Source organism: Camelina sativa, chromosome 18 (genome assembly GCF_000633955.1).
Source record: "Camelina sativa cultivar DH55 chromosome 18, Cs, whole genome shotgun sequence".
Classification (NCBI taxonomy): Eukaryota; Viridiplantae; Streptophyta; class Magnoliopsida; order Brassicales; family Brassicaceae; genus Camelina; species Camelina sativa.
Window position 1 is genome coordinate 1780166 of NC_025702.1, and position 12085 is coordinate 1792250.

At 35.1% G+C, this 12085-nt stretch overlaps 2 protein-coding genes across 2 annotated transcripts; both read left to right on the plus strand.

Annotated features, from left to right (window-relative positions):
• Positions 1691-4064, plus strand: LOC104760262 (probable WRKY transcription factor 8). The gene is made up of 3 exons (XM_010483159.2): positions 1691-2268; positions 3069-3209; positions 3524-4064. The coding sequence occupies exons 1-3, from the start codon at positions 1802-1804 to the stop codon at positions 3897-3899; spliced, it is 984 nt and encodes a 327-aa protein (XP_010481461.1). The 5' UTR covers positions 1691-1801; the 3' UTR covers positions 3900-4064.
• LOC104763061 (protein REDUCED WALL ACETYLATION 1-like) lies at positions 4584-8996 on the plus strand. The gene is made up of 16 exons (XM_019240011.1): positions 4584-4614; positions 6067-6163; positions 6257-6394; positions 6501-6557; positions 6633-6705; positions 6797-6955; positions 7074-7223; positions 7297-7552; positions 7663-7778; positions 7866-7952; positions 8042-8130; positions 8237-8299; positions 8393-8449; positions 8531-8627; positions 8711-8871; positions 8951-8996. The coding sequence occupies exons 1-15, from the start codon at positions 4584-4586 to the stop codon at positions 8864-8866; spliced, it is 1626 nt and encodes a 541-aa protein (XP_019095556.1). The 3' UTR covers positions 8867-8871; positions 8951-8996.

A 12085-nucleotide genomic window follows, 5' to 3' on the forward strand; every position in this document is an offset into this window, starting at 1 on the left:
ATTAATCAAAGCTACATGCATGAAGCTGTATAATTCGTAATTTGAACAAAAATATTCAGACACATGACTACATGAGCTGTTTATATTTTAAGGTATACAATATTAAAAATTTGTACAAATCTATAAAAGGAAAATAAATGTAATTTGACCGTACCATATGTAAAGTCAATTTCTGTTCACTTCTCATTGTCATCTTTCGTTAGGAATCATGTCTCTCTTTTCATATTTCCTTCATTTTTCCCCATCAGTTTCCACTTTTTTCCCCGAAATAAAATTATTTGTCTTGTTGACAAAAGTATTAAATATTAAAAAGCATCAACAAAGATATCTATAATAGATAAATTTGGCCATATTTCATATTTAAATTATTTATGTTATTTAAATGTTTTTGTTATGCTTGATGAGGAAAGTTCTAATGTGAAAACTGAAAAAAGAGATTCTGCAGCGTGAACCGTGATGACGTTTGTAAATCGTCAGTATTTCGATCATATTCGATTATTTTATTTTCCTTAACGTGAATAACACAAATAAATCCAAACCCTATACATATAATTGAAATTTACGATCAAATGGTTCATACAATTCCTAATTTAATTTTTACTTTTAACGTCCCTAATTAATTTTTATTTACAAAACCAAGTTTAAGTCCCGCTCCAGTCCCATATATGTACCACTTTATATTAAAACGATTTTGTTTTTTCGAATATTTGTTATAGTTTACAAAGAACTATGTATGTAAATTTTCATGTAAATTGGTTCTAACTACGTCGATATTATATACGGATACGTATGTAATATGTATGTTGTCGCAATTGCAACCTTTGACTTGAAATATTCAAAAATTTAATAAAACTAAAACGTCTGATATTTATTAGGGTTTAGGGAATTACACAATCCAATAGTCCACCACGTGCCAGGTCATGTGTCGGTTACGGTCAAAAGCCGGTGCCAATAAGTAACACGTGTCATCCATATGACCCCACAATCCTCTTTGACTTGGCTCTTCCTCCTTCACACCAAGATGACCGGAGACTGTCTACTTCCGGTTACCGGTTAACCACTAGTCATCGCCTCATGAGCCTTCCTACACAACAACAAGCTTTGTTTCCCACATCTGAAAAAGATGTAAATTAATATCAACTTTTCATGTCTTACTTTAAGGCCCCCAAAATAAAGTAGCATTGCTAAAAACAACCCAAATAATATGTAAAAAATTAGAGATTTTTTTCTTTCTTTTTGTTTGGTCAGACAATGAAGAGAGAGGCTTGAAAGATGTTTATTTATGGTAAAATGGCTTTTTCTTTTGTGTTCATGTTCACACTGTTTAAGAAACAAAATGACAAGGAAGAAGTATATGTTTCCTCACTCGAGGCCACTTTTGTAACTCTCGATTTGGGAAGAGGTAAAATGCTTTTCGTCAACTTAACTTTATAAAAGTTATCATTATTTTAATATATAAAAAGTCATTCAAACCTCTTTTTGAATCATTCACACTTCAATACTCTTTTCATAAAACCTTAGATTTATTTGTACATATATTTATCCAAGACAAAAGAGAAAAAAGTATATGATAAAACGCCATTTACTATATTTACTCAGCAAGACATAATAATAATAATATATATATTTTAAAAGGTATAAATACGAGACGACTCAAAAGTCTTAACACTAAATTTAGACCGACTAAAAAATTCATTAACGCAAAAAGTTCTTCTTCTTCTTCACGCTCCTCTCTTTGTCATTTTCTTTTCTGTTTTTTTCTTTCCTTTTTGGTTTAAGATTCCTCTCTTTGTTCTTCGTCATGTCTAATGAAATCAAAGATCTGAACAACTATAACTACACTTCATCGTATAACCATTACAATATTAACAACCAAAATATGATGAACCTCCCTTACGTTTCCGGTCCATCTACTTATAATGCAAACATGATCTCATCATCACAACTCGGTTTCGATCTACCCTCGAAGAATTTGAGTCCTCAAGGAGCGTTCGATTTGGGATTCGAGCTTTCTCCATCTTCTTCCGACTTTTTTAATCCTTCGATCGATCAAGAAAACGGTTTGTATAATGCTTTTAATTATAATAGTAGCCATAAGAGTCATGAAGTTGTCGGTGGTGGTTGTGCAACCATTAAGAGTGAAGTAAGGGTTTCAGTTTCACCTTCTTCAAGTGAGGCCGATCATCATCCTGGCGAAGATTCCGGCAAGATCCTGAAGAAAAGAGAAGCTGGCGATGGAGGAGAAGATGATCAACGTTCTCAGAAAGTGTAAGTTTTATATCAGTTCTTTTTCCTAATAATATAGCAAGATAGACATATTTAGAATTCACATGAATCATTCTCAAACTTAACTACTTTCTTTTGTTTTTGTTTACCCCAAAAAAAATTTTAAATTACGTGAAAAATAAATAAAACAGATTTCTTGTTTTTTTTTTTTTCACTTTCAGGCCCGAAACAAGAATCGTTTTCTTAAAAATGATTCTTTTGAACTAAAGTATTTCACTTTGATATTGATTTCAGGTTTTTCTTTTATACCAAACATATAATATAGATTTTTGCATACCATAAAAAGACATCTTTAAGAACACTAGGATTTAGTTTTGATGAAACTATGTAGTATAGAAATTTACTTGTTAATATTAAATTTTACATTGATATGCATGTTTAGGTAGGATTCAAGTTTCATAATTGAAAGAATGACAACTCAAATTATTTCGTCCATATTTTTTCTGTTATACGTAATCTAATATTACTGATTAATTGGGATTCTATTCTGGTACGTTTTGAAAGATAGTTTATTCATTGTTCGTACCTATAATTATTGTTGTATAAATCTTATCCCTAAAGAAACCAGTTAAACAAAACGACGTGTCCCATTTTTTTTATTTTTTTAATAGTATTGTATTACTTTGTGTGCTAGTCCTAACTCCTAACAATCATTTGATGCTTAACATTTATTAAATATAGTTCAATGAATCAAAGTCAAATGTACGGTACGTTGCCATAAACTAGAGATGGTCCAGCCTAATTAAACGTTAATTTAATTGAACATATGATATGGAATTCAGAGTTAAAACAAAGAAGAAAGAGGAGAAGAAAAAGGAGCCACGAGTCTCGTTCATGACTAAGACTGAAGTTGATCATCTCGAAGACGGCTATCGTTGGAGAAAGTACGGCCAAAAAGCAGTCAAAAACAGTCCTTATCCGAGGTAATTTTATCGGTCCTTATATGATAAATATTTATTTTTAATAAAGGATTTATTTCAATATAATTATCCTTCTAAAATTTTCAGTTTTTTTTTTTTTTTTTTTTTTTTTTTTTTTTTTTTTTTTTTTTTTTTTTTTTTNCATTCAAAACACATCGATAAAGAAATATTTATGACATTGTTTGAAAAGTCTTATCAGTTTTGTTTTTCAGTCTATATTTTAATTAACAACGAAGAAAATTTAAATAATGTAACTAACATTATAATTACAAGTCACATGCTAAAACAATATACTATACTCTCAATTACGCGAACAGGAGTTACTATAGATGCACGACGCAGAAGTGTAACGTGAAGAAGAGAGTGGAGAGGTCCTACCAAGATCCAACGGTTGTGATCACAACTTACGAGAGTCAGCACAACCACCCAATCCCGACCAATCGCCGGACGGCAATGTTCTCTGGAACCACCGCATCAGATTACAACCCATCTTCGTCTCCAGTATTCTCCGACCTCATCATGAATACTCCAAGAAGCTTCACAAATGATGATCTCTTCCGTGTGCCATACGCTAGTGTGAACGTGAACCCTAATTATCATCAACAACAGCAACAGGGATTTTATCAGCGGGAGAGTGAATTCGAGCTCTTGAAGGAGATGTTTCCTTCGGTTTTCTTCAAGCAAGAGCATTGACGATATAAATAAGAATTATGTATAATATAGAAACAATTCGGATGCATAATAATAAGTGATAGTGTTGTTTATTTTTGCATGTATATGCATATACATGTTTTTGTAACTAGCTATAGGATAAATATGGAGCCCTTTCGACGTATAAAAATAATTTCTTTTCTTGAAGTAATTTTGTTACATGTATATAGAAGCATAGACGATCCTTCATGGGTCTCTTTTTTTTTTGCTTTGTATGTTGTTAACTAACGAGGAAAAGGACATAATTAACATCATATCTAAAATATAGTCGAATACTAAAGCAAATAAACTTTTTTTTTTTGGGTATTGGAAACTAAATTTATACTAGAAATTAAAGTGAGATATGAAAACAAGATAATTCATGATTGTAAAATTATTTCGTTTTTCTGGTGATAAAAAAAATGGTTTATGATATGTGAGGTCACCAGTTTGATCCGCCTCACCTCCGCCTCACCTCCGCCTCACCTGGACGTCGAGTTAAATTCATGATTTTTTTTATCAGATTTGATTTTATAACACAACTGATTTTTATATTTTTTAAAATTGTGTATCTGAAATTTATTTTTTTCCTTATATTAGTTTATTATAAGATAATATTTCATCAAATGTCATCAATGGTATATAATTTTCACAGCTGATTTATTTATTTATATGGCAAGATTTAAAATGTATAGGGTTGGGTATTTGGAACTGAAGGGTTTGTGACTGTGATCTTGTGAAAGCAGCCATTTTTTTTAGTGGGAGGAAATCTTACTTAAAATCTTAAATAAGTAAAGACTTTAAGATTAATGACTTTTATATATAATTTTAAAATCTTCTATATTTTTAAACTAGCCTATCATAAATTAATTTGGTTTTAGTTTTTACTTTAAAAGTATGAAACCATTTTCTATTTTTATTTGGTTTCAATTTGTTTTGATCAATATTTTCTTTATATGGTTCTATGGTGTATGATTTCATTATGAAATATATTAGATGCTTAAACTAAAAAATAGAAGGAAGATATTTTTGTAACATTGTTGAAATTCAAAAAGCAAACTATACACCAATTTTTTTTTTTTAAACTATACACCATATAAGATATAAATAAAATAAAATCAAATAAAAAGTAGAATGTTAAATTTAAAATTAACGAGAATAGCATATGTCACTAAAGTAGAGTGCCAAATGTTACATTGTTAGGCAAAATTAGAAAAAACTTTCTCTTATTATATAAGATAATGTATATAAAGCAAACATATGCCAATGTATTCAAATTCAATGCAATGAACAATAATTCCAAATATATGGATATATAATTTCTAAAATGAAGATTTTATTTATTTGAAAACGTCTTAAAATTTTAATTAGTTAATTGACAAATGTCGTAATCTAATTAATCATAATTTTTTACGTGTTAGATTCTATATTGAAACATAGCTAACTTTAGCATGTCAAAATCTAATCAAAATTAATATGTTTTAGATTCTATTGGAATGCATCCAGCTTTATCGTGTCAAAATCTAGTCGTAAAAATTAATATGCATTGTAATATACTTAATTGAAAAAAACTTATGCATAGGAATCTGATGAAACATGTCTAGTTGTATATGTGAGTATATTTAATAAGTACAGTAAAAATTCTATTCACAATATTATAGATATTTAATTGTGTTTAGGAAATCAAATTTAAAAATAAATAATATATGTAATGTTTAGAAATAAAACGTACTTGGTGATAAATATAACAGAACTATATATTTATATAACAAAGTACTCAATACAATAAAATTAGAATGTGTTTTTTTTGGTGATTACACCTTAATATTTTGGAGAAATCTGGAGTTGACACATCATTGCTTAAACAATTTTGTTTTTATATAAAGCTTGAAGAAATTTTTTAATCAAGTTACTTCTCAATTTTATGCAAGAGTTATGTTGGATAATAGTAATTCAAAATTCTCCAAAAAAATAGAAAAATAAATCTATCAGTAAATTTCTATAGAATTATCAATTGTATTGTAAATTTGTAATTTTTCTAACTATAAGGTTACGATCGTAATTTAGACTAAATATTTTTATAACCTAAACTAGTTTATTTTTTTCGATTGCTCACTAAATAAACTATGTTTAACTGAAATCTAAACTAAATAAAAGTAGGAACTATAAGCTTCTTATGCTTTTCTTCTTGGAGTAATCCCAATTTTTGTTGGTTGGATATACTCAGAGCTACTTGAGTACAGGAAATATTGGGTTCCCTTAAAACCGTAAGTTCTTGCAATGTGATACCCTCAATAATGTAGCAGAGTTCTTTCTTCCCTAATGAGGCTTGAAAGGAGAGTTACATTCTTGTAATGCAGTCACTCAGATAATAATCTGGTTGAATTGGGAGACGTAGCAGAGAAGGACGATGACAAAGCTGACTTGTTGGAGGGAGGTCTTTCCCGATCGACATCTTTACGGTTTCATAATTCAACCATCAGAACAAACATCATTAGGTCGTTGTTACTACCAGCTCCTAAGTATTTTAGTTTGTTTATTACAATTCTTCAAGAGTTCTCAATTTCTCATGCTTAGGTGTGTTTTGATTTTGTCGAATCACAGGTTTTTGTGTATGGACGATTCGTTTTTGCTGGAACACCGTGCAACGCTGAGAGCAATGTAAGTGAAAGCTAATTCATAAAGTGATCATCTCATTGTTCGTTATCTTTTGTTAACATTCATAACCATACTCAGGTCGGAGTTTGGAGCAATTTTAGTATATTTCTATATCTGTGACCGCACGGAATTGCTTGGAGATTCTACCAAGGTACCCTTGTATTTTTCACTCGCTTTGTATCTCAAATCCATGTATGTACTATATTTGTTTTGCTCATGGGACTTGGGGTTTTCTTTGACAGAATTACAACCGCGACCTTTTCCTTTTTCTCTACGCTCTTCTCATCATAGTATCAGCCATGACATCTCTCAGAAAGCACAAAGACAAGTCACCTATAACTGGGAAATCCATTCTTTACCTTAACCGCCACCAAACTGAACAGTGGAAAGGATGGATGCAGGCAAGTTTCTATTAGTTATTTAGAATATGTTCATTCTGTTCTTTTCCATAGGTTACTATATATTGCAGCTCTTGTAGCTGCTTTCGAAATAGTGTTCTCATGTCCTCCTTTTTATCAGGTTTTGTTCTTAATGTATCACTACTTTGCTGCGACTGAGTTATACAACGCAATCCGTATCTTTATTGCTGCTTATGTTTGGATGACTGGTTTTGGAAACTTCTCCTACTACTATGTCAGAAAGGATTTCTCTGTTGCACGTTTTGCACAGGTGATACCACTCATTCGACGATAGATTCTTGTTATTGTGCTTTACTTTCATCTAAATTCTTGTCTTCTTACAGATGATGTGGAGGCTGAACTTCTTTGTAGCATTTTGTTGTATTGTTCTCAACAATGACTATATGCTGTATTACATCTGCCCAATGCACACTCTCTTCACTTTAATGGTGTATGGAGCTCTGGGTATCTGCAGCAAGTACACTGATATAGGATCTGTGATGGCTTTGAAGATATTTTCATGCTTCCTCGTTGTCTTTTTGATGTGGGAAATTCCTGGAGCTTTTGAAATATTTTGGGGTCCATTAGCATTCTTGTTAGGTAGTTAACTTCTCTGGATCTGATCATATTCTCTATATGAACTTACACAAGTCATAATAAATTTTTTGAAGGGGTTCTAATATTTGGATATTGCTAGGGAATAACTGCAGGTTACAGTGATCCTGCAAAGCCCGATCTTCATCGACTGCATGAATGGCACTTCAGATCAGGCCTTGACCGCTACATATGGATTATCGGAATGATTTATGCCTATTATCACCCGACTGTAAGCTCTTTAACAGAAGCTCACATTCAATTTTGTTTCTGTTTTTTTGTGTGTAATTAAACTTCAAAACTTGGGATGATTCTCTAGGTAGAGAGATGGATGGAGAAGTTAGAGGAGTGTGAAACGAAGAAAAGACTATCCATAAAAACCGCTATTGTTACTATTGCCGTGCTTGTAAGCCATTTCAGTTATCTTTTAGTTTGTTGGTTGCACCACTCATTTATAGAAATTGATAGATTTTGTCCTATTTGCTTACATTTTAGGTCGGCTATGTGTGGTATGAATGTATCTACAAGCTGGACAAGACCAGTTACAACATGTATCATCCATACACATCTTGGATCCCCATCACGTGTGTGCATACAATCCTCTCGTTCTTGATTTCATCTTTATATATGTCCCTTATTTTACTTCCTGAAACTGAAACATGACTCACCGTTTGGTTTTTTGGGTTTTTGTGTTTACATATGCCTTCGGAATTTCACCCACCAGCTTCGGAGTGTCTCATTGACTCTCTTCGCGTGAGTCAAATATATTTAAGCTAAAGCCTCTCTGGTTTGGTATGCTTGCCTGATTTCCATGTAATATAATACTCTTTACATTTCCCGGTGCAGATGGCTCGGCAAGATCACTTTACAAACTTACATTTCTCAGTTTCATATATGGCTAAGGTTTGTTTTCTGCGACTTGAAATCTTGTTTTCCTGGAAACCTATCAGATATTTTCTTGAACTAAAAGACACCAATCTGCAGATCAAACATGCCTGATGGGCAACCCAAATGGCTTCTCTCTATTATTCCGGGATACCCTATGCTGAACTTTATGCTCACAACTGCGATATACGTCCTCGTAAGAAACCATAACTTCTTCTCTCCCCTTTCTTTTCTAGTACCAAACATTCTGAAACGTCTCTATGCGTTCTTGTTCCCCAGGTATCTCACCGTCTCTTTGAACTAACCAACACACTCAAGACGGTTTTTGTACCCACAAAAGACAACAAACGTCTCTTATCTAACTTCATAGCTGGGATCGCCATCGCTCTTCCTCTCTATTGCTTCTCATTCGTTCTTCTTCAGATTCATCGCTAAAAACCGTGAGTCCTTAAATCATTCTCATTGCGATTTACTCATAAAAAAATCTAAGTAATGCTCTGTTGATTTCTATCTTTACAGGCAGAAAGAAGTGTTTTTCTTTGTGTTATATTTGTGGATCATTTTCTTGTGCACATTCAGCTTGAGAAGACGTCCGTTCAACATAGGCAGAACCCAACATCGCTCAACTACTTTGCTCTATTGCCATACGAAATCGAAGTGGTTGTTTTCATATAAAATTTCAGAAATGTGTTACTTTGTATAAAATTTTGGTCGAATTATAAATCTCTAGTACACGACAAAGGTAATCAGCCGGTGTTCGTTACTTTCAAAAGTTAATAGTAAATGATTTTCAATTACAGTTGGTACTTGGTAGATTAGTGATTGTGATTTAGAATGGCAAAATAATGAGTATAGCGTTTCGTTGGATAAAAATCCCCTTTTATTTCTGAAGTTAAGTAAATTTTTTATATAAGATTTACATAATTAAATCTCTGCTATTTGAATAAATATCAAAACTTGAAGTTATTATTTGTTTTTTTTTTTTGGTAGAATAGAGGGAGTAGGCTCCCTTAATTTATTAAAGAAAAATAGGACTTAAATACAAACGGACCGTGGCGTAATAAAACCACTACTGTCTTGCGAAACCAAAACCGCAACACAAGGCGGAGCAACTACAAACAAATGAAAACCAAACTGTAAAGAAAAAGCATAGGAAGCTAAACCATCAGCAAGACAGTTAGCTTCTCTATGTACGTGAGTAACCCGGACCATCCAGTCCCTTGATTTGAAGCCATGGCACAGCCGTACCAGGAATGACAGCGGATGAGTTGCACTTATCCCTGTCTTTAAAAACCCGACCACTATCTCACTATCCACCTCCAACTCCAAACGCTCAACTCGATTATCCCATGCCACACACAGACCATAGTAGACACCCCATAGTTCTGCCATCGGAGCTGAGCAAATACCAATGTTGAGGGAGAAACCCGCCTTCCAAACCCCTGTTTCATCCCGCAACACACCACTTGCAGTTGCTAAACCCGGGTTCCCTCTTGAAGCACCGTCAGTATTCATTTTGCACCCTCCCCTCGGTGGACAAGACCAACCTAATAACCTCTCCTCCCTAGCCGGCACCGATCCTAACAACCGCCTAGCTCTGTTAGCAAGTTCTACCTCCTTAGCCAAGTCTTTCAGGAACTTGACCCTATCCCTGCATTTACCCTGCACCCCAAACACATTCCCACATCGCCACTTCCACCCCCACCAAGCCGCAATACTAAACAAAGTAGACCACGTCATTGCCCTTGACCCTATCTCCGCATTCAAGTTCGCAAACAACCATTCAAGTAAAGACGCAGAGAAAAACCAAGACAATTTCAGACGTGGTACCAGCCGTCTCCAAACTCCACTCATCGCCGGACAATCCCGCAATATATGAAGTATAGTTTCCTCTCCACTTTTACAAACTTCACACAACGAGGAGACACATAAATGTCGACGAAACCTCTCAGGATTCGACATTAGAGCCTGATGTCCAACCAACCACAGAAAAGTCTTCACTCGCTCCGGAGCCACCACTCCCCAAACGCGAGACCAAAAACGATCAAGTTGGGGACCCTCACACGAGCTCTGAGTGAGCATAGCATACGACGACTTTACTGTAAATTGTCTAGTCGCCGTCCCTGGCCATGAAAGTCTATCTCGAGCTCCAGAAAATGTATCCAAAACCACAGCCCCGAGTCTCAACCTAACATCCTCTGAAACCCATGGTGTTATCCTGTCCATCCTCCAACCCATCCCATCTTCCCATAGGTCACTTGTCAACTCATTCAGTCTGCTCTCCATGACCCCACCCCCTTATGTGTTCTATTGATGATAGGCTCTTCCAACAGCCACTTATCCTTCCAGAAGCGGATTTGTCATCCATCCCCTACAACCCAACCATGACCTGGTAAAATCACTTCTCTGATACTAGTTCCTATACTTCTCCAAATAGAAGACCAACCCCCTTTTGGTCTCAACCAGTCCACCACCCGAAGGTCCCCCACATGGTATTTGCGTCGAAGCACACGCGCCCAAAGACTGTCCTGATCACCCAGTAACCTCCACCCCACTTTAGCGAGCAGCGCTTTATTCATATCCTGAAACCGCTTAATGCCCAGTCCTCCTTCACCCTTAGGAGCACAAACCCTGTCCCAGGCGACAAGATGTTGTTTTCGTTTCTCCGGTGTACTACCCCAAAGAAAGGAACGTGACACCTTCTCCAACTCATCCAAAAACGACTTTGGTAGAGCGATAACACTCATGGTATGAAGCGGAATTGCACCCAAAACAGCTCTCGTCAAGGTAAGTCGACCCGCAAAACTCAGACATCTTTCCTTCCACCCTGCTAACTTCGAAGATACTCGCTCCAGAACTTCCCCAAACATATTCTTACTCAACCTCTTCTGTAGAACCGGCATCTCGAGATACTTACCCAGGTCCGTCGTTGTTTGAATACCACTTTCCACTGATATCAATCGCTGCATATCCCGTGATACATTCTGAGAGAAATATATCTTGGACTTCTCAAGGCTCACCTTTTGTCCTGAAGCAAGACAAAACTTCTCCAGAATGCCCCGAATAACTCTTATCTACACTACCAAAGCTTCAGCGAAAAGAATGAGGTCATCAGCAAAGCAGATGTGTGAAAGAAGAGGTCCACCTTGTGATAACCTAATCGGTTTCCATTGTTTCCCCACTATCGCTTTATCAATCATCTGACATAGGCGCTCCAAACACATGAAAAATAAGTAAGGGGACAAGGGGTCCCCTTGACGCAGCCCTCTAGAAGGTTGAAAAGACTCTGTGGTTTCTCCATTACACAATATGTTCATTGACGGATTTGTGACAACTGCATGATCCACTTAATCCATAAGTGCGAGAAACCTGCTGCAAGCAAAGTATCCTCCAAAAAGTCCCACCTTATGCGATCATAAGCCTTCTCCAAATCCAACTTTAATAGCATCCAACCCTTCCGACCCTTCTTCTTTTTCATCGAATGAACTGCTTCCTGAACAATAACAATGCTATCCAGACTTAGACGTCCTGGTATAAAGCTGGATTGGGAGGGACCAATCAACTTGGAGATCACCAGCTTCAACCGTGTCACCATTACCTTCGTTATAATCTTGAATATAACATTACACAAGCTGATGGGTCGAAACTGTGTAA

Coding starts and splice junctions, on each gene's coding strand:
- LOC104760262 (XM_010483159.2), top strand. CDS start 1,802: ATGTCTAATGAAATCAAAGATCTGAACAACTATAACTACACTTCATCG. Junction 2,269..3,068: donor GATCAACGTTCTCAGAAAGT/GTAAGTTTTATA, acceptor TATGGAATTCAG/AGTTAAAACAAAGAAGAAAG. Junction 3,210..3,523: donor AAAAACAGTCCTTATCCGAG/GTAATTTTATCG, acceptor TTACGCGAACAG/GAGTTACTATAGATGCACGA.
- LOC104763061 (XM_019240011.1), top strand. CDS start 4,584: ATGTATAGGGTTGGGTATTTGGAACTGAAGG. Junction 7,953..8,041: donor TTGTTACTATTGCCGTGCTT/GTAAGCCATTTC, acceptor CTTACATTTTAG/GTCGGCTATGTGTGGTATGA. Junction 8,628..8,710: donor CAACTGCGATATACGTCCTC/GTAAGAAACCAT, acceptor CTTGTTCCCCAG/GTATCTCACCGTCTCTTTGA.